General features: G+C 37.4%; 1 protein-coding gene across 1 annotated transcript; it reads left to right on the top strand.

Moving 5' to 3' along the window:
• The first annotated feature begins 760 nt into the window (after positions 1–760).
• On the top strand, positions 761–15509 carry LOC125271534 (NACHT, LRR and PYD domains-containing protein 1 homolog). The gene is made up of 5 exons (XM_048195570.1): positions 761–788; positions 1411–1482; positions 2665–2843; positions 5397–5464; positions 13700–15509. Exons 1-5 carry the CDS (start codon positions 761–763, stop codon positions 14964–14966), a joined length of 1614 nt encoding a protein of 537 aa, XP_048051527.1. The 3' UTR covers positions 14967–15509.
• Positions 15510–23666: the final 8157 nt, after the last annotated feature.

Genomic DNA, 23666 nt, shown 5'->3' with positions numbered 1-23666 from the left:
TCCATGGCAGCCTGACAAATTTCAATGATCAAGATGGCGCCGGTGTGTCTGGTTCGCCGCTTGACTCAGCTCATTCTGATTTGTTTTATGTTGGTTTTAACGTCTGTCACAAGGACCATTGACTCTCTGCTGGTGTATGATCGTCAGGAATTGTTGAAAATCAAAGACATTGTGGATTCATGTGCGGAATACAACTGTTATGGACCAAACAAACCGCGCCCCTCTTACCTGGCTGACGTGCCAGCGTACCTGCTTCGGGTAAGGGCGCTGCTTCCCAGGAAATGCAGACGCCGAGGAGTGCGAGGTGGCCGGCTAGTGAAGCTCAAATCCTGGCTGACACTTTCTCCTGAATTTCCTCGGGCCCCAGATAATGTTCCGCAGGATTACGAGGATTGCTTTCACCGATTATATCTCTTGGCACACGCTCGCTCCTGTCGGCGCCTGGCTGGTCCCAGTTGTAGGACCACACGAGGTGCTTTTTACGATGCGCCCTCGCCGCCCTTCTTTCGGGGTTTCAGGCGGCGTGAACCTCGGTCACTTCTTGCCGCTGAGACGGGCAGCTCCAGCGGCTGATGATACCCAGGCTTCAACAAAGTGTGCACTTGTTAATGCGAGATCGTTGATGGATAAGACGTTCATCTTGCAAGATTTCTTCAAATCGCATTCTCTGGATTTATTGTTCATAACTGAAACCTGGATAAATGCCGGTGAGTCCACTGCCTTTTCAGAGCTGTTACCTCCTGACTGTACTTTTATTAACATGCCAAGAACCACTGGTCGTGGAGGAGGTATAGCTACTGTCTTAAAGAGCTATTTATCTCACAAACCGCTATCGATGATGTCTTTTTCCTCATTTGAACTGATGTGTTTTGAATTACGACAGACTGAGCCAGTGTTTTGCGCGGTCATTTATAGACCACCCAAGCACAACAAAGACTTTATCAAAGAATTTTCCGATTTTATTGCTGCTATAAGGATTAACTATGACAGGATTTTAATCGTTGGTGATTTTAATGTACATGTTTGTTGTCCATCCAAGACTATGGCTAAAGACTTTTTAGAGTTGGTTCATGCCTTTAGTTTTGTACAAAATGTCACTGGACTGACTCAAATGCACGGACACACTTTAGACCTTGTACTGTCTTATGGTTTTCCTGTTGATAATGTCTTTGTGGGCGATGCAGTATTTTCCGACCATAATCCTGTCATGTTTGATTTTTAATTTAAACCATTATACAAAACTGCCCGTTCCCGTGCGTTTTGGCCGCTTTATCAAGCCTGACACTGCCGCTGGTTTCTCCCCTCTGTTCACGTCAGCGCAAGCTAAAATTAGCCCTGCCGCTTCTTTAGACACCGAACAACTTATGGAAGCTTTTATTTCCACCTGTACTGATGTCTTGGACATTTTAGCCCCTCTGAAGGCCATGCGCCCTAAAACCAACGAAGAGCCGTGGCTCAATGACACCACATGCGCAGCAAGGCGTGAGTGCAGAAAGGCAGAGCGCAGGTGGGAAAAAGACGGACTCCATGTGTCATACCAAATCCTTAAAGACAGTTGGAGAACCTATCAGAATATTGTTAAAGCTGAAAAAACAAAATATCTCTATCATATCAAACAATATAAATAAGCCCCGGGTTCTGTTTAAAACTATTGGTTTTGTTTTAAACCCCAGTCCTACCACTGTACTGGAAGTGTCACGCGAAACGTGAAAACTTTCTGCAATTTTTCAATAACAAGGTCGCTATTATCAGAGCCAATATATCGCCCCCCTTGTTTCATCTTCCTATAATGACACAGTGCCCTGATATTTTTAATCAGTTTAAGCCTGTGTCGTTGTAATTTCTTACAGAAATTGTCAATACATTAAAACCTTCCTCTTCTCCCGCTGACACAGTTCCTCCTTGCTTTTTTAAAGAGGTTTGGGTGACTATTGTCAGGGAAATCATCAATAGCAGTCTGTCATCTGGTATTGTGCCCTCTTTTTGTAAAAAGGCTGTTGTTGAACCTTTGATTAAAAAAAAACTGGTCTTGACCCTACAATTTTATCAAATTATCGGCCAATTTCCAAACTTCCGTTCCTGTCGAAGATTTTAGAGAAAAGTGTAGAGTCCCCTGTGGAGTCCCCCAGGGATCAATTCTTGGGCCCATTCTCTTTGCTCTGTACCTTCTCCCACTCAGTGTGACTTTTAAAAGACACGGTATCTCCTATCATTTTTATATAGACGATTGCCAAATATACCTGCCACTGACAAAAAATGACCACGCCCCAATGACACCCCTACTCGAGTGTTTAAGTGATGTCAAGGCTTGGTTGGCTGTTTGGACTATAGACAGTGATTTTAAACTGGATAAACAAATTAACACTGTTGTAAAATCACGTTTTTTTCATCTTCGTCTTATCTAAAATCAAGCCTTTTTTATCTTTTAAACATTTTGAGCAAGTCATGCATGCTTTTATTTCATCACGTCTAGACTACTGTAATGCACTTCACACTGGAATATCCCAAAATGCACTTTCTCGCTTACAGTTAGTCCAGAACTCTGCGGCACGGCTTTTAACAGGAACCAAAAAGCGCGAACACATCACCCCCATCCTCGCCTCGCTGCACTGGCTTCCTGTTCTATTTAGAATTGATTTTAAGATTTTATTGTTTGTTTTAAAGCTCTGAATGGACTGGCCCCGCAGTACATCACGGACCTCATCCAAATTTACACACCGGCGCGTTCACTGAGGTCTGAGGGCCAGTTCCAGCTCGTGGTTCCTAAGACCAGACTTAAAACCAGGGGGTACCGGGCCTTCTCTGTGGTCGGCACCAGACTGTGCAACCCTCTGCCTCCCCAGGTCAGAACGGCCCCCACAGTTGAATGTTAAGTCTCGTCTTAAGGCCCACTTTTATTCCTTGGCTTTTAACTCTGCGTGAGTTGTGTGGTCCTGTGTCTTTTATTGGTTAGTTTTATTTATTTTATTGATTTATTTATGTGCCTTTTTATTGTATTGCTCTTATTCGATTTTACTAGTTTTTATTGTTTGAATGGAGGCTAGTGAAGTTAAATAGAGCATTTATTTATTTATTTTTTTTATTTTTTATTTTGTGCAGCACTTTGGAGACTGTTTGTTGTTGGTAAAATGTGCTATAGAAATAAAGTGGATTGGATTGGATTGAATGTTTCACCATGAAACAGGAAGTTGTTGTAACTCATGCACCGGATTGGGAAGGTTACTTTTATAATTGTATTTCACTACAGATTACAAAATACATGCTTTAAAAAGTAATCTGTAACGTATTTTGTTACATTACTCAAGTTTAGTAACTTAATCTAAATACTTTGGAAAACTTTGAAATACTTAACACGAAGGACCATGTTAACTTGATGTCCTGTTTTAAGTTTACAACCTGTATATAAAAATGACCTCTACCCATCATAGGATTTGGTTTTCCGCTACATGTTATTTTTAACATCAGTTTTCAACAAAAAATAAATAAAATATTGTTAATAATATAGGTTGTTTTATATGTTGTTAGAATCAAATCGACACAGTGGTTTAAATTATGTTTTATAAACCGAGTTTGTTTGTAACATTTAGAACATTTAGAAAGAAAATGTACAAATGATCTACCCAATCATCTTGAGAGAAGGCCTATACATCCATAGCTGACTCACCTACGGTTTCTCAACAATTTTTTGCATCCCTCCACCACTATTATTCTGCTTTTGTGTTTCACAAGAAAATAATATAGGAAAAAAATATGACAAATGTCATTTTGTGTGAACTATCCTTAGTATAAATATGTTTCTATTGCAGCAAGCATCCTGTCAGGAAGTGTTGTCTTTACAATAAATGAAAGGAAGAAAAAAAGAAGCATTTTTTTTATATTATATTGCAACTACAGTGAATGGGATTCAGAGTTAAGCTTCAAAACGAATCCAAACGCGCCAAAGTAATAATAAAAGTAATAATAAAAGTAACCAAGACAACTGGCACAGTTCTCTAAGTAATACAACAGATTTGCTTAATGAATGGAGAAAACTGAGTGATTATTTTATTTATTATTCTCTTTATGGAGAGACTACTGCCACAACAGAATCACTGAGTCAAACTTGATAGTCAGGATGCGTTTTGCAAATCAAATATGGTTGCAATGAAGTTCAATGGAATTTACAACAATAGTTATCTAATGATGCTTTTGGGAAACACACCCCAGATCTATCAAATTTGTGAATAATTCATTCACAATATTTTTGTAAACAAAAACAAATGATTCATTAAAAAGATTGGCTCAAAAGAACAATTTGTTCACAAATCAGATCATGAACTCGCATAAATGCGGCATATACCTGAACATTTGGAATGAATTATTAAGATTTTAAGTTTGTCTGTAAAGTAGTATACAAAGCTATTGGCTTTAAAAACGCATTATTTAACGCATGATTAATTGGATGTTAATTCTATTAAAATTTTGTGTTATTTTTCAAAGACTTAAAGGGTTAGTTCACCCAAAAATGAAAATTATGTCATTAATGACTCACCCTCGTGCTGATCTAACCGCGGGAAACGTGGCGATGTTACGCATTCTTGTGCAGCACATCAGCAGCACATCTGACTGCTGCGCAATTAATGAATTTTTGCTCTTTCTGTCTTTTTGCACTTGAACGGTGAAAAACCGTCTGCTTTGGCGAGCAAAGTACAGTTGGGTGAACATAAATAGTTTGGGGAATATCAGATTTATCAGTGTATTGGATCTGTGTATTGTTAGAGAAATGCTTAATGCATTAAAATTTATCTAAATTAGATTTTAGTCGACTAAATCTACTGTAGATTTTAGTCGACTAAAATCTTACGATATTTAGTCGACTAAAACTAGACTAAAACTAAAACAATTTCTGATGACTAAAATATGACTAAAACTAAATGGCATTTTAGTCAAAAGACTATGACTAAAACTAAATCAAAATTTGCTGTGAAAATTAACACTGGTGATTAGAATAAAGAACTTAAGATTAAAAAAAAAAACTTAGCATTCACAATCATCGGCTTGATCTAGTTGATCCCCGAAATGAAAGTGAAACCAGTCTTCCTCATCCTCTGAGGCAAATCATTTTAAAATTATTCTTCATAGCATCTTTAAAATGATGAAAAGTACATGAAACTGACTAAGCTTGACGCTGATTTTCTGAGCAGATGCGCCGCGGGCATTCACTCTCTGTTGCATGTATCGCCTCATGGGCGTGAGCTCATTATCCACTAATTTGGCAACTCGTGAACGTCTGACAAAGCTCTCTTTTCATACAGATTACATAAACAGAGAATATTTATTTTCAAATTGTCTTACATGATTTAAAACATGACATTTCAACGTTTCTTTAGACATAGGTCTCATTTTTGTGTGATTAGTATTCACTAAGTTACAGTTCCTTTTCTGAGGACTATCAGATTGGACTTCGTCAAGATCATGCACCAATGTTAGTTTTCTTTACTTTGCAAAAAGCACAACATTTTGTTTTTACTCTGAGTGTACACAAATAAACAAAGACATTCCACAGATTAGAATGGTGTATAACTCTTCAATTGTATGTCCAAAATTGATGGAGTATTTTGAGTCTCTTTCACACTGAAAAAAAAGCAAGGTGGTATCTGCGGTCGTGCCAAAGTGTTAATTTCAGTGTTGTGTTTTTAATAAATTTGCAAAGTTGACATCTGTTTTTTTCTTTGTCCTTACGCTGTATGGAGTGTAAACTGATGTAAATAGTAATTTTAAAGTATTTTAAAGTAGTTTAACCTAAGGCAGCAACATAATAATATGAAGCGGTACAAATATTTTCTCAAGGCACTGTAACTTTGTTTGGCTGGAAGGTTTGCGCTGCCTTTATTGAAGCACACACACATACAAACAGTCACTTTTACACAGAGATTGCACGGTGCACATGTAAACATTCAGTACTCAGGAGCATTCATTGTCAATGTTGCCCTGTGACTTAATAATTTAATAAATATCCTTGCTAGTGAAAAGCTGCATTATATTTCTCAGCAGCAAGTTTGAAGCATCACTGTTTTTGAAGTAACAACGTTAGTCATAGAGAGCTGCTGTCCTGCAGAGTTTAACACCAACCCTGAAAAGAAAAAAAAAAACTCAACAGCCTGTAGCCTTAATAATCCTGAAGACCTTGATTAGCTTGTTCAGGTGTGTTTGATTAGGGTTGGAGCTAAAGTCTGCAGGACAGCGTCTCTCTAGGACCAACGTTGTTACCCTTGGTATAGAGAGATGCTGCACAAACGCAATTTAAACATGTACAATCTCTCTCTAATTCATTCAAATAAATGCAATCTTACCACATTGTTTTATCTCTGTGTCTGTTTTAAAGAAGAATAGATCTAATGACCCGTAAACTAATATATATATTCTAACCATCTAGTTAGCTTTAACTTGTCAATCCAGGCAAATGACCAATACCGCATTATGCATAGGCCACCAAACACCAAGGGGAAACCATAGGGCCCTAAAAAAATAAATTATTTATTTTTTGACTCCATTTTAATGGTTAAATTAAATTTTAGTAATCAAAAAGCATGTCTAATTTATTGAAATAATGAATCTTGTCCAATTTACCAACAATTTAATAAAAGTTTAACACAAAAATTACATTTTTTTTAGGGCCTTACGTTTATTCTTTCCCCTCAAATTTTATTTTTACCAAATTCTGTTTTCTGGATTCCATTTTAATGGTTTAATTCCATTTTAATAATCAAAAAGCATGTCTAATTAATTGAATTCTTAAAAACAACAATATTAAATATAGCTGCAAGCAGCAATTCGGGGCCAAGCCCCAGAAGGGGCAGTAGCGCAATACGGAGCAGGTAGAGCAAAAACATCAGAAATTGAATGTACATGCAAAACAGCTGGTTCAGAAGGACAGGTGGAAATGAAATGAAAATCAATAGAAGTTCAGATGAGAATGAACACAGAATGAACTAAAAACACTTGTATCTAATTCAAGAGGAATAAAGATTAGTACAATGCTTATTTGGATAAAAAAGGAATCAAAATGACTCATTACACACAATTGCATAATGACCACCCAACACGGGATTCGAACCCACAACCTCCAGGTCCAGTGTCCATTGCGCATGTCATTGCACCACTGTGCAGGTGACTGTTGACACAACTGCCGAAGTTCACTAGTTTATGTGAAAATGGACTCAAAAAGAAGAATTTTTATGAAACTGCACTGAATGTTATATTTAATAACTTTACTTTAGATCATTCTGCAGCTCATCATGCTGTAGCGCAATACAGAGCAGGAAGAAGAAAAACAGCAGAAAATGAACAAACATGAAACACCTGGTTCAGAATTATGGGCGAGAATGAACTCAGAAAGTACAGAAGCTTAGATGAAAATGAACACAGCATGAAACAAAAAGCATTTATTTCTAATCTAGAGGCAATAAAGGAATCAAAACACACAATTTCATAAAACCACTCCACCCGAGATTCGAACCCACTATCTTTAGGTACAGGGCTCGTCAGGTACCTGGCTTTACACATTGAGCTACATTATGACACATGTTCAACATGTTGTGGAAGAGAACTTTTAGTGTAACAAAGAATTTACAAAAAAAGCATTTCTTAGCATGCTAACCATATTAGCATGCCAAGCTAACTTAATGCTAATGAAGCTCATGGTTAACTTGATAGCTGAAGAGCCACATTAAAAAGAATGACAACTGGTTAGCATGCTAAGCAATTAGCATGCTAAGCTAACTAGCATAAGATAACAATCACAAGGAAGGTCACATTCAGAGACAAATATCTCGGGAACGGTAGCGAATATCAAAAATCCGTTCAGTCATTTCTATGCGGCTCGGTCCAAAGATCTTCTGAGCTGATTGTGGACAAAATAGGACAAAATTTGTGGGAGGAGTAGCGAAAAAACTGTTTTTCATTTATTTCAATATGGCAGACAGGTACATTTAAGGAAAATGACAAATGACACATCGTTGGAATTGGCATTAGCCAGGGAATAAAATGACATAAAGTATACACGTTTTGGAAAGTGTTTTCAAAAGTTATAAGCATTTTTGCAAAAAACATTATATCTGTGGAACAGTAGGTGGCGCTGTGTTGAAACTTCTCAGGTACCTTCGGGACCTACTAAAGGTCATACATACTAATTTTTGTGAAGATATGTCAAATAGTTTAAAAGATATTGAAATTTATGACAAAATTCAAAATGGCGGACATGCTTTTCATCCGATGTTGACAAATTCAATATCCCCGGATTCGGCATGGCCCAAGGAATCCATAGACACCAAGATCTTGATTTTCTAATAAAGTGTTCAAAAGTTATTGGCCAAAATATCCATTTTACAGATCTCATGACCTGTAGGTGGCGCTGTTCCCAAATTCGGCAAGGAACCTCAGATCATGGTCTTGATCAAGTGTACGAATTTTTGTTTTGATCGCTCAAAGTTTGGCCGAGATACAGCCTCTATAGCAATTTTGGGTAAACCTCATTAACTTCGTGACATCATAACTTTTGAACAAAGATGAATAAAAAAAAATCTGCTCAGTCATTTCTGTGCGGCTCAGACCAAAGATCACCTGATCAAAGTCTGGACAAAATTGGACAAATTTTGAAGGAGGAGTAGCGAAAAAACGGACTACTGTACTTTTCAAAATGGCCGCTACTGTAATGGGTGGAGACTTAATGTAAGAATTTGAATAGAATCAGCATGAAGAGACAAATCAGATGTACTAAATTGTATTTTTCTAGAGCAAATGGTTCAAAAGTTATAACCTTTAGAATGTTGAATTTTTGAACTGGTGGTGGCGCTATAGAGTTGGTCCTTGAGACTCCAAAATTGGTCAGATTTCTAGACATGACCATCACTACAAGTGTGCCAAATTTCATCATTTTCTCATGTTCCGTTGATAGGGCTGCCATAGACTCCCATTCGGGAGGAAGAATAATAATAATAAAAGGGAAAATGTACAATTACAATAGGGGCTACAGCCCCTTTGGGGCTTGGCCCCTAATAATAAAAGGGAAAACGTACAATTACAATAGGGGCTACAGCCCCTTTGGGGCTTGGCCCCTAATGAAAATCAATAGAAGTTCAGAGAATGAACACGGAATGAACTAAAATACTTGTATCTCATTGAAGAGGAATAAAGATTAGCACAATCCTTATTTGGATAAAAAAGGTATCAAAATGACTCATTACACACAATTGTATAAAGGAACCCCACACGAGATTCGAATCCACGACCTCCGGGTCCAAGGTCCATTTCTCATCTCATTGCACCACTGTGCAAGTGAATGTTTCCACACCTGCCGAAGTTTATTAGTTCATGTGAAAATGAACTCAAAATGAAGAATTCTTATAAAGCTGCACTTTAGATCATTCTGCAGCTCATCATGCTGTAGTGCAATACAGAGCAGGAAGAGGAAAAACAGCAGAAAATGAACAAACATGAAACAGCTGGTTCAGAATTACGGGCAAGAATGAACTCAGAATGTACATAAGCTTAGATGAAAATGAACACAGCATGAAACAAAAAGCATTTATTTCTAATCCAAGAGGCAGTAAAGGAATCAAAACACACTATTTTATAAAACCGCTCCACCTGGGATTCGAACCCACTAACTTCGGATACAGGGCTCTTCAGATAACTGGCTTTACACATTGAGCTACTTGAGGATGCACATTCAACAGACTGTGGAAGAAACCTTTTAGTCTAACAAAGAATTCACAAAAAAAGCATTACTTAGCATGCTAACCATATTAGCATGCTAAGCTAACTTAATGCTAATGAAGCTCATGGTTAACTTGATAACTGAAGAGCCACATTAAAGAGAATGACAACTGGTTAGCATGCTAAGCAATTAGCATGCTAAGCTAACTAGCATAAGACAACAAACACAAGCAAGGTCACATTCAGAGATGAATATCTTGGGAATGGTAGCGAATATCAAAAATCCATTCAGTCATTTCTGTGCGGCTCGGTCCAAAGATCACCTGAGCTGATTTTGGACAAAATTGGACAAAAATTGTAGGAGGAGTAGCGAAAAAACTGTTTTCCATTTATTTCAATATGGCGGACAGGTACATTTAAGGAAAATGACAAATGACACATCGTCGGAATCGGCATAAGCCAGGGAATAAAATGACATAAAGCATACACATTTTGGAAAGTGTTTTCAAAAGTTATAAGTGGTTTTGCAATAATCATTACATCTGTGGAATAGTAGGTGGCGCTGTGTTGAAACTTCTCAGGTACCTTCAGGACCTTCTAAAGGTCATACATACCAATTTGTGTGAAGATATGTCAAATTGTTTAAAAGTTATTGCAATTTATGACAAAATTCAAAATGGCGGACACGTGGTTCATCCGATGTTGACGCATTCGATATCCTCGGATTCGGCATGGCACAGGGAATCCATAGACACCAAGATCTTGATTTTCTAATAAAGTGTTCAAAAGTTATTGGCCAAAATAGCCATTTTTCAGATCTCATGACCTGTAGGTGGCGCTGTTCCCAAATTTGGCATGGAACCTCAGATCATGGTCTTGATCAAGTGTACCAATTTTAGTTTTGATTGCTCAAAGTTTGGCCGAGATACAGCCTCTATAGCAATTTTGGGTCAACCTCGTTAACTTCGTGACATCATAACTTTTGAACAAAGATGAATAAAAAAAATCTGTTCAGTCATTTCTGTGCGGCTCAGACCAAAGATCACCTGATCAAAGTTTGGACAAAATTGGACAAATTTTGAAGGAGGAGTAGCGAAAAAACGGAATACTGTACTTTTCAAAATGGCCACTACTGTACTGGGTGGAGACTTAATGTAAGATATTGAATGTGATCAGTATGAAGAGAGGAATCAGTTGTATTGACATTCATTTTTCTGGAACAAAGGGTTCAAAAGTTATAACCTTTACAAAAGTGAATATTTGAACTGGTGGTGGCGCTATAGACTTAGTCCTAGATACTCCAAAGTTGGTCAAATTACTTTTAATTACTATCACTACAAGCATGCCAAATTTGATAATTTTCCTTCTTATGGTTCATTGATTACCATACAGGGGGAAGAAGAATAACTACGAATTTGGACATAAAGGAATTGCATGTGATAGCTTCAGATTAGACCAGTTTTAGGCAGAATGCCTAGAACAGACACAAGTTCTGCATCTTTTCCTGCCACAGTACCTCATGCGGTCTGGGCATGTGTCACACTGAGTTTCGAACCCACGATGCAGAGCATTCGGGATCCGTGGCGTAACACATTGAGCTAATCAGCCATGCAAGTTCATCAGTATGCTAAGCAGAGGTTTCAGTGTGAGAAAGAGTTCACAAAAAAAAAAGCTTCATAGCATGTTAACCATATTAGTATGCAAAGTTATTTAATGCCAACTAAGTTTTGGTTAACCTGTTGACTGAAGACCACATTAGAAAGAATAGCAATAGTTTAGCATGCTAAGCAATTACTGTGCTAAGCTAACTAGTATAAGACAACAAACACAAGCAAGGTCACATTCAGAGATGAATATCTTGGGAATGGTAGCGAATATCAAAAATCCGTTCAGTCATTTCTGTGCGGCTCGGTCCAAAGATCATCTGAGCTGATTTTGGACAAAATTGACCAAAATTTGTGGGAGGAGTAGCGAAAAAACTGTTTTTGATTTAATTCAATATGGCAGACAGGTACATTTAAGGAAAATGACAAATGACACATCGTCGGAATCGGCATAAGCCAGGGAATAAAATGACATAAAGCATACACATTTTGGAAAGTGTTTTCAAAAGTTATAAGTGGTTTTGCAATAATCATTACATCTGTGGAACAGTAGGTGGCGCTGTGTTGAAACTTCTCAGGTACCTTCAGGACCTTCTAAAGGTCATACGTACCAATTTGTGTGAAGATATGTCAAATTGTTTAAAAGTTATTGCAATTTATGACAAAATTCAAAATGGCGGACACGTGGTTCATCCGATGTTGACGAATTCGATATCCTCGGATTCGGCATGGCACAGGGAATCCATAGACACCAAGATCTTGATTTTCTAATAAAGTGTTCAAAAGTTATTGGCCAAAATAGCCATTTTTCAGATCTCATGACCTGTAGGTGGCGCTGTTCCCAAATTTGGCATGGAACCTCAGATCATGGTCTTGATCAAGTGTACCAATTTTAGTTTCGATTGCTCAAAGTTTGGCCGAGATACAGCCTCTATAGCAATTTTGGGTCAACCTCGTTAACTTCGTGACATCATAACTTTTGAACAAAGATGAATAAAAAAAATCTGTTCAGTCATTTCTGTGCGGCTCAGACCAAAGATCACCTGATCAAAGTTTGGACAAAATTGGACAAATTTTGAAGGAGGAGAAGCGAAAAAAACAAATACTGTACTTTTCAAAATGGCCGCTACTGTAATGGGTGGAGACTTAATGTAAGAAGTTGAATAGCATCAGCATGAAGAGACGAATCAGATGAACTAAATTTAATTTTTCTATGACAAACAGTTCAAATGTTAAAACCGTTAGAATGTTGAAAATTTGAACTGGTGGTGGCGCTATAGAGTTGGTTCTAGAGACTCCAAATTTGGTCCAATCACTATTCATGAGCATCTCTACAACTGTGCCAAATTTCATCATTTTCTCATGTTCCGTTGATAGGGCTGCCATAGACTCCCATTCGGGAGGAAGAATAATAATAATAAAAGGGAAAACGTACAATTACAATAGGGGCTACAGCCCCTTCGGGGCTTGGCCCCTAATTAAAAAATATATTTTTATGATTTTTTTTTCTTCAGAAGTTTTGTTGTGTATTTAAATTTTTCTGGCAATCAAATGAACGCATACCATTTAATTGATCTTTTAATCATGAAATTAAACTTCAATGTGCTGCACAACAGAGCTTTACTGTTAAAATTAAAACATGGAAGAAACACTAAGATTATTGTTTAAAATATATTTGAATAATTTATAATTAAATTAATTTATCTAAATCTACTGTACAACAGTAATATGTTTCTGTCAAGTTAAATTGAACTTTTATTTTGACGGTTTGCCTAGAGCTTTGAGTTCTCTGTGTTTATGGTAGTTTTCTCAAACGAAGCGGTTAAATGCTGGTGAATCGACTTTCAGAGCAGCTCTGGGGATGAATTTGTGCGTTCATATAGTGAGGCGACAGAGGACGAAAACACTGCGAGCGTTGCATGTGCTTCAGCGTGCGTGTGCCCGCGCGATTGTGTGTGAGGTAAATGAAACTGCGCTTCCGCATCATTCATTTCAGAGGCACACAGGCATGCAGGATTCATGTTTAAATAGTGTTTTTGCTGTTTAATATTGACAGACACTAGTCTATATCGCAATTTAATTTATGTGTACTGACCTGCTTTTAATTCATTCATCAAAAATTTGACAAATTCCGTGACATTCCGCGTTATATAGTAAATTCCGTTTTTATGACTGGATTTCGCTATTCCGTCCACGATTCCGTGATCGTGGAAATTATAGGGCCCTAGAACCATCCGATTCGACCCCAAACCCAACTCCCCACCACCACCAGGAAGCAAACACAAATCAAGAGCAATTCCTGAAAACAAGAAAATTATTTTTACTTGTCAAGAAAATGCTTCTTGATTTAAGAACTTTAAGATATTTTGACTAGAAACAAGACAAAAACTCTAAGTAAGAACAGCATTTTTTGCAGTGTACACTGTATGCTGTTTGTGCATAAACCAACACCTGACTTTTTCATTTCTCCTTCTTCTGGTTCTTCACAGGTTCTCTGACCCCAAACCTTCTGGGCTTAATATTCACCCACTGCTGAACTGTCAGTCTTGTGTCCATATAGCTGATTCTGATCAGTGGGTTCAGATTGAGCCGTCGGCCTGTACAGATGGAGGGTCAAAGTTCAGGGTCAGCACTGACCCAGGCCGTTACGAGTGTGTCAGGACCAGAATGCGATGGGTCTGTGACTGTGACGTCATCCTTCAGTACTGTACCGTAGACGGACACTTCCTCAACACAGAGCTGGAGAGGCTGCAGTGCAACCGGATTGCTCCAGTGATTGACGTGACGGTGATCTCAGGGAAACTGGAGGAAGTTCATCTGCCCCATTACGCCTGTTTAGGAGAGTCTGACCCCTCTCTCAAAGATGCTGTGAAAGTCCTCACCGTAAAAGACGAGGGAATAACCACAGAACCAGTGCAGTTGACCCGATTCCATGCCAAGATTGTCCAACCATCCTTCTCTCTTACAACATTAATCATAAGTTGGATAATGCGAGTGGATGAACACTGTGATCTTCTTCTCTACATGCATTCTAAAGTTCCTCTCATTCTACATGTCTACTTTTTTCCAGTTGATGATTGTGCTAAAGAAAAAGTTGAGAAGAATGAAAAGTCAAGTTACCCAATCAAGCATCCCAGGCCTGACAGGCCATTTCGGATGAAAACGCCACACATTCTTGACGTTCCTGGTGCCTCTATCCATCCCAAAGAAGGGATCACGCTCAGAAGAGAAACTGACCCAAATTTTTTCAAGGTCAAGACACGTCTGGAGAATGATCTTCAAATGACTCTTACCAGAGAGGAGGATCAGAAGACAGTCTGGACTGCAATAATTGAGAAAGATGAACTTGATCAGATTAATCCTAAGAGAGACGAGCCACGTCTGAATAGTGAGGCAGATAAAGCAGAATTTTTTGATAACCACTGGCCAGATCTCATTCAAGGAGTAAAAAATGTTGGGATCATTGTGGATAAACTGCGTCAGCAGAAAATAATTCACGAGGAACAATATTCAGAAATCACACAGAGTTTAACCAGTCAGGAGAGCATGAGAAAGATCTGTGATATTATACGCAAACACAGTGATGCTGTGAAAGCTAAATTCATCTCGGTTCTTCAGAAAGATGAGCTTTACCTTTTAGAACATCTGTACGATTCTACACCATAAGAATAATGTGAAAATATATAAAACTCATATAAAACAGCAATGACATGTCTTTTGAGATATTAATTGCTAATAAATTAGTTCTTTGCAATGCAAAGTAAACTTTCTGCAGGTAAAATGATTTTGTATCCAGGTCTAACAATATTTTTTTTTTTTTCTTACTTGTTGGTGAATGGTCATTGTAAATGTACACAAACCTTCTGTTTATAATCTAGTGGTAGGGGCGTTACATCCCAGGATGTATATTTTTATCAAATTTACTCTTCTCTGGTTCATTGGAGGAGTTGCTTGGAGTTAAAAGCAGAACATAGACAGTTGGAGAGTGTGGAGGATTGGAGTGAGAGACCCTCCTGCTGACCCCTTGTGTTGTTGATGTTGGTGGTTAGTTGTTGTTGTAACCTAATAAGATTTTAACGTTATCTCTCTCTCTGTAAGGGTTTCTACTAGGGCTATAATAGGGCTGGACAATTAATCAAAATGTAATCGAAACCGAAATTCAGAACCTCTAACCAACGCAATTTTCCCATGTTGGTTATTTGTTTTTTTTTTAATCCTGTTAATACTTCCCCCTTAAAAACATTCTACTGCGTGTGTAGCCATGTGACTCTGCCCCATCCAGTCAACATGCAGGTGAGCGCCAAGTCAACACACATTGACGGCGCTCGAGCAGTGAGCCTTGCTCCTCCACTAAACTTTGTCAGTTGTATGTGTTTTACGGTTTGCCAGTTTGGACATTCAAGCAATTTTATGCGATTGGATGTATACTATTTCGAGCTACCGCGCTCGCACAGCTGCATTGGTGCACGAACACTCATACAAACAGTAGCTGCACATAATGTGAAGATCGTGCACACAGAGAGGAACGCTGAAACTAGTTGTCAGTGCTGTCCTGTGATTTATCACTAAAGTCACTTAGACACAAAAGTTATTATAGCATATATTTTAGTAACTATTTACAACCCACAGCTTCACAATTAATAGAGAGACTGTGTGACTAATTCACATAAGCAATCGCTCTCATTACATACTGGAACTGTGCTTATTTATCTTTATCTGATTTACAACGAGCAGAAATCTGTAAGAAATGTTACGAACCATAGATAAAATAACTGCTGAAAGTGAGCTGTTATGTCTGATCACTCTTTTAATAGGAAAAAATATCCCACCTTTAATAGTCAAGCATATTTACAGTACAAACATTTTAAAGGCAGGGTAGGTAAGAAATTTTGTTCCAAATTTGTTTAAACTTTCTATATATATACATGCATAATTAAAATGTAAGAACTCTGGTAAAAAGAGTATAAAAATCGAGTGACTCTAGACCGTTTAATCTGTATTAAACACAGCTCATTATTTCCATCCGGGACGAAACATAGGATTGGCTTAGGCGGCTGTCACTCTCTCGCAACCATGGCAACCACCCTTTTGCCACACATGACCTGCCCACTTGCGCGCGCACGTTTGATTTGGGGAATCCAAGAGGCACGGATCCTAGGAATACCAAAACAATGGCAGAGAAACAGCAAGCTAAATTCACAGTATCGGCCTATGCAGTTAGTGAAGGCAAACCAGGCAAAAAAAGGAAGACAGTAACAGTACAAGAAAAGGCAATGAACAAAAAGTCTTTGGATAAACAAAGAAATAAAACGCGAGTTAATATCGGCGTGGCTTTCCAGCGATGGCGAGAACTGAGGGAACTCAAGGGGCTGAAAAGTGACTCCTTGATGGCTTTATTTCTGCTGGACAGGTAAATCTTTCTTTTTGTATTTTGATCATACATATTTTTTTGTTTATTTTTTCATGAAGCATGTGTTATTAGCACACGTAGCTGCGTAATATAGCTAACATAACATTACTTAGCGAGCCGTAGTAGAGACGATAAATAATGATAGCTATAGTGTTGAATTGTGCATAATTTTACCCTCTGTCTAAGTCTTTTACCATGTTCACCTGCAAGTTTACCTGCACGTTTTTTTCGCCTTTGTTTTGTTTTTATATTCTCTACCTATGTTTACTGATGTCTTTATCTTGTATCTGTGTGTGTCGTACACACTTTGTTGTATGTGTGTGTTATTATTTTGTGTCTGCAATGCAGTTGTGAGTTGATATTTGAGTGTATGTTACTCTGTTGATCTGTAGAACAACGTATATGTTATGAATCTTACACGAAATTCATCTTCATCACAGTGTAAATGATGGTAATGGAAAAACGTGTATCATGCAACCTGTTTTTAGCTTTGCCTTATAGATAACTAGCTCGTTAGCGAATCAAAAAATATATATTTTAAACTTTACCAATATCAATATGCTAGCTTGATAGTGAGTACTAAAATACATCTTGTTTGTTTATCTTCATAATTTTAAAGTTATTTTTATTACATGTGATTCTGACATGATGTCACTACATGCACTGTGCTCCTTCCTCTCCGCTCGTCTCAGGTAAATAATGCGTCTTCCAGCTCAGTGGTCGGAGTCACACGTTCATGCGTTTTGGGGGCGTGGCTTTGGAAGGAGCCCAGAAGGGAGGGGGTGGAGTGAATGGAAATAATGAGCTGTCTTTAAAACAGTCGTGAGAGGTCTACAGACACTCGATTTTTATACTTTCTTTTTCAGAGTACTTACATTTTAATTATGTATTGATATATAAATAAAGTTTAAACAAATTTTGAAAAAAAGTTTTTTATACATTTTTTTGCCTACCCTGCCTTTAAGTGAACTATGAGGGCAAAAAAAATAAAAATAATAATAATCGTGATCGAGGTAAAATGTTCGATTAATCGAGATTTTGATTCCAGGCCATAATCGTCCAGCCCTAGGCTGTAACTGATGATTATTTTGATGATCAGTTATTATACACAGCTGTATTAAGCGGGTGTTGCCATACTAGCCATTAGCATCTGCTCTTTGGCGTCTTATTTTGCGTGAAACATGACAGGGAACTAGGGATGAACATAAACTGTGCTGCTTCGACTTATTTCACACAAATTCTCATTTTGTTCTTCTGAATAGTTCTGTGCAACTTAATTTACAAATTTGACTCCTTTTTGTAGGGAAAAAAATTGTAACTTCGGCTCATGTACTGTTGTAAAATGGATATTACAATTGATATGCTATGGGAAGGGGTAATGTACGGGCAGCAGAAATGAGAACAATACAGTATAAGTTTAGTAGGAAATAAAATAAATTGCAGAATGGGAATAAATGTTACATTGTGTTGTATAATAAAATTATTAAATCCTTCAGTATTGGCATCCAGGTGTCCCTTTGTTGAAGTGAGTTTGCTATCCACAGACAAGGTAGACATACTGACCAGGAAAAGCTTAGAGCACGATTTGCAATGGATACAGACGAAATTATAATACGAGCTTTTGCTTTCCACACCAGGTCAGCTGAACATTGGCTTTAGCCTTCATCCTCTATTGAGCCACGGTTGGTGTCCACCTGAGTTGACGTCATTTGCCACCTTTGCTTTTTCAACATTTGGGGGGAAAAAATTGTAATTGGGTCACTTAAACCGTGTAATGTAAATGCAGCCTTTGTTAAATGTACCATTGTATGTGCAAAACATAATCCAAATGATATATTTATATATATTTAGGTAGGGCTGCACAATTAATTGTATTTTAATCATGATAACGATATCTGCTTCTCTCGATTGATTACATCATCAAGATATTGGCCCGCTCGTTATTTATCCTGAAAACTTGTTTTTTCTTTGGGATATGCTTGTGGTTGCTAGATGCAAAGAGCTTAAGGGAAAAGCTCTATTTGGGGGATTTTACAGTTTTTTTCAATTGCTAACATACATTTGTCCATTCTTAAGTCACATTTTCAAAACTCTAAACACATTTAGCAGAACATCCGTCTGTTGTGGCCATACCATTAACACAATTCATGTCGTTTTCACACAAAATGCAATCAATTAACACATTTCTTAAATGCTTAAATTTTCTTTTCATATAAGCTTACCTCATACCAAAATCATGGATCTTTCTCATCTTATTTGCAAATGCTTAAACACAGCAAGTCAGAAATGAAGACCCAATGTTCCAATCTTTAAATATAGGATAAAACCTCTAATTCTGCAACAACAGCAGCTCAAAAGTATTGAAAAAAATATATAAAACAAATACTGAAACAACTGATAAGCATTTTTAATTAGCAGATCACTGAAATATTGAGAAATAGCAGATTCCAATCTCAGTTGGAGGCATAGTCAGGTGTTGAAGTTATTTTCATTACATGGACACACAGTAAAATAGGACTCTTTGAATCGGATTTGTTCAGTGTGGATGAAGAACAACACAGAGGAGCAGAGAGAAAATAATATCTGGGTAAGGGAGAAGAATAGATGAAGGAGGAAAGGAGAAGTTGGATCAGGACAAGGGAGAAGAAGAGGTATGGGAGAGGAGGAAGAATGCTGGACTGTGCATCTCTGTTTTTTTCACTTACACGTGGAACCTATGAAAGCTTATTTCTGCCATGAATAGAAAATAAAAAAGGTAATTATGTCTTTTTATCTCACAACTCAATTCCTATAGTTTACATATCACAATTCGGAGGGGAAAAAGTCAGAATTGTGAAATGTATATTCACAATTGCAAAATAAAAATAAAAAATAAAAAAATAGAATTGTGAGATAATTGTGAGGTAATTGAGTCACAATTACCTTTTATACTCTTTTATTCTGTGGTGGAAAAAACGCTTCAACAGTAACCAAAGGCCATGTATGTTGGATTTGTTGTTGATCAATGGCAGCAATTTCATGTTTTCATTTCAGTAAAAGCTTTGTGTAAAGCTTTTACTACAGTGATTCCTCTACCATTGTTCCATATATGCAGAATATGTGGTCTGCGTAGGGCACCAGCTACCAAGGGGACACCATCCCACCCTCTATGAGGGCAACATCAACACCACACACACCCAACCCCAGAAAGAGATTTCAACCAAGGGGTCACTGAAGTCCTGCATAGGGGACTCATCTGAACCGTAGCTGCCCTGAGCAATTCTGTTACTTACTTCTTCTTTTTTTCTACTGCACATTCTATAAAATAATGACTCACTTCTGTTGCCAAGAATGCACACATTCAACACTCAACCAAAAATGTAGAATGGCTTACATGCATTACTCTATTACTGTAGTAAAAGGAAACTGAATTATAAAAACAATGGATTTCATATTTTCTCCAGTTAGAACCGAAACATGACAGTAATGCAGTTTTCATTGCGCTTTGATTGACTATATGTTCATGTTGGATAGAAAACTAGTGCTATGTTTTGACAGAACGACTCGATTTTGAATCAGGTTTGCTGTGTTTTGATAGAGTTAGTATGTGTTGAAAAAAGTTTTTAGCGTTTTGAAATGTGGAGTTTGTGTTTATATAACAAAATATGGTTTTGGGCAGAAAATTAACTATTTGGCTAATTGTGTGATGTTTGTGTGTTGCTGTGTTAAGAGTTTAGAAAAAGTACTTTAAGTATTGCTAAACGCTTGTTAGCAATTGAAAAAAACTGTAAAGTCCATGTGAACCGGACGTTGCAAACGACTTTTCTCCAGTGTTGTGACATATTTCCAACTGAAACGGAATATTGAATAGAGGGCAGAGTTTTACTTTAGCGCTCCTCCTCTTCATCTCTCGTTCATAGCAGACCCAAGCCGTCAAACTGACGTTATCAGAGAGGGAACACCATTCCAGACCGGAAGTAACTTTTCAGATTTTGATTAAAGATTACCGCAACAAACAAATTTTTTCTGTGTTTTAACTTGTACGGATTGTTTACCACAAGACTAGAAATATGCACTAACAAAGTAAATAGGGTTCTAAATTGATTTCATGCTGCCTTTAAAGGATATACTTTCTTGCCGGTGTTTTGCTTAATCTGTGCAATCTGGAAAACTCTGTGTAAATGCGGAAGAAGCGCTGATGATCTGAAAACAAACACGTGTGCTGGAGTTTAGTGATCTCCACAGCAAAATTCTGCTTCAATGAAAGTGTCATACAGCCAGTCTTTGTTTCTTCACAAGCCACTCGTACTATTTGTGTGACTAAATCTGCCATGATCAAACCTTCAGTGATGAATTTCAACAAATGCAACACTGATCTCCACCTTACTGTTTGCAGAATGCACTTTTTCAACCTATGTGACAATTCATTTGGGAAAATGAACATAATTTGGAATTATTGGAAATAATATTAGGAGTATCTCCATTTTATCTTTTGAAGTTCCTAAAGGTTACCAGTTTTCATCATGTTAATCAGTTGATCAAATAATTTCGCCACTGGGGCATTCTAAAATGCTTAACATGAAAACACTTAACGTGGCTTAATTTACTAAGACAGTGTTATTAGCAAAACAAACTTAGTGAACACCATACTAATAATGCATACTATGTACAGAAAAGCAGATGAACCCAGAATATGAACTCAACATGTTTAATGAAGCATTTTCCTCCCATAAAGAAAATGCTTAACGTAGCCTAATGTACTAAGACAGTGACATTAAAAGACCAAACTTAAACACTATACTAATAAAGCATACTAGGCCTATACAGAAAAATCCTTAAGTAAATTCTCAGAACATTAAGCTACGCTAAGCGTTTTTCACGTTAAGCATTTTAAAATGTCCCTAGCCAGGGACATTTACGCTCTATCAAAAAGCATCATCCTTTGCTTTACGAATTTGCAGGGCAATCTGAATCTGTGGTTTGTCTCATTTGCAAATGAATTGTATTGCTTTTAAAATCTGATGTGAATACAGATTACAAAGCGCTCACCAAAACCATGTGTTTTGTATTAATTTACCATCTAACGAAGTTATCATAGTTAGTTAAATGAAGTCGGTGTGCCACCTACAGGCCTTTTGGGTGAAGTGTAGGTTGGTAAAAACGTGCAAAATAGCCATTGATTATGATTTTGAGCAAAATAATCATGATTATCAGTTTAACCATTATCGTGCAGCCTTATATTTAGGTGAAATGACAAGTGTTGGTAAACTCACTAACACATTTAAAAGTACGACAAAAATGACAAACATGTACAGGTGCTGGTCATATAATTAGAATCTTATAATCAGAGCAACCTGGGCTCTCATAACACCTGAGCAGTGCCACAGACTGATCCACTCCATGCCACGCCGCATTGCTGCAGTAATTCAGACAAAAGGAGCCCCAACTAAGTATTGAGTGCTGTACATGCTCATACTTTTCATGTTCATACTTTTCAGTTGGCCAAGATTTCTAAAAATCCTTTCTTTGTATTGGTCTTAAGTAATATTCTAATTTTCTGAGATACTGAATTTGGGATTTTCCTTAGTTGTCAGTTACAATCATCAAAATTAAAAGAAATAAACATTTGAAATATATCAGTCTGTGTGTAATTAATGAATATAATATACAAGTTTCACTTTTTGAAAGGAATTAGTGAAATAAATCAACTTTTTGATGATATTCTAATTATATGACCAGCACCTGTACATTCCCCTGAGTTAATTACTCATTTCAGTTTAACTTTATTTTCACTATTTCTTGCAGAGTGAAATTGCAGTCACTTTAATCGGATGATTTTTAGGAATGTAATGTGTATGGCACAAATGTTAACCATGGTGTCACGTGGATTGGAATATGCATGGAAATGATATGCAGATGAGGTTATGCATAGTAAAACTAGGCGTCGTAAGCTCCATATATGGTGATTTTGGGGAGGAGACAGGGTGGAGATGTACGTACACCCAATCTTCCATTGACTGGGATTTATAAAGGGGTTCTGGCGTACGCATGGTTTAATAAATCTGAATTTTTTTGTGTGTACGCAGAATATAGCTTTTGAGCGTACGTACACTTTTAGGATGAAATCTACGTTAAGTTTTATAAATGAGGCGCCTGGTTGCCATTGTCAGACCCTTGCCTGTGTTTGACTACATTTTTAAATAAAGCTTGCATATGGATCCGCACGCCTCTCGACGCAGACCCTCCATAACAGAATACTCCGCCACACAAGGATCCAGCAGCTTTTCTCAAGAACACTGGCCAGGTATGAACCTTGCAAGACTATTATTAACCCTAGAACAGGGTATGTCACCGCTAGAGGTATATATTCAGGACTTTTTGGATTTAGCATATTTTTCTGATCTGCCTGATTGTATTCTCATAGACTTTTTTTGTGAAGGCATAAATCAGCCCTTAAAGTCTCGATTAATCCATGAGGGACCTTGTACATCACTCGGTCATTTTTTAGATTTTGCTCTACTGTTAACTGGCCTTTTTCACTCTGGGGGTCGCCGAGGAACGCGACATTACTTCTGTGCCTTTTAATGGTGGCTGCGCTAACCCGCTCACAAAATGGCGGCCACCACAACACCAAATCAAGTCACAGTTGATCTTCCAGAGCCTCATCACGTCTCCGCTGAATAAATCCAGCACTGTGAAAACCTCAGACAGTGCAAGGAAATCACAGTCAAGCTGTCACGTGACTTAAAGAATACACAATATAAGTAACTTACACATTTAAAAAAAACAACAAAAAAAAAAAAAACACTATTTTTGCACTATTTTCCAGTTTTAGTCTGTTCAGTGTAGTTTTTTTAAAATGCAGGGAATGTCAAGTACACACGGTTCATTCTGTGATGACCACTTTATTTTATTTTACTTTTTAAATTTTATTTTAACTGGAATTGATTTAAATCAGAGCAACATCATGTCACAAT

This window comes from Megalobrama amblycephala, linkage group LG7 (genome assembly GCF_018812025.1).
Source record: "Megalobrama amblycephala isolate DHTTF-2021 linkage group LG7, ASM1881202v1, whole genome shotgun sequence".
Classification (NCBI taxonomy): Eukaryota; Metazoa; Chordata; class Actinopteri; order Cypriniformes; family Xenocyprididae; genus Megalobrama; species Megalobrama amblycephala.
This window is presented reverse-complemented; position numbering and strand designations above follow the sequence as displayed.

Coding starts and splice junctions, on each gene's coding strand:
- LOC125271534 (XM_048195570.1), top strand. CDS start 761: ATGCCAAGAACCACTGGTCGTGGAGGAG. Junction 2,844..5,396: donor GCAACCCTCTGCCTCCCCAG/GTCAGAACGGCC, acceptor TTGTGTGATTAG/TATTCACTAAGTTACAGTTC. Junction 5,465..13,699: donor CGTCAAGATCATGCACCAAT/GTTAGTTTTCTT, acceptor ACTCTAAGTAAG/AACAGCATTTTTTGCAGTGT.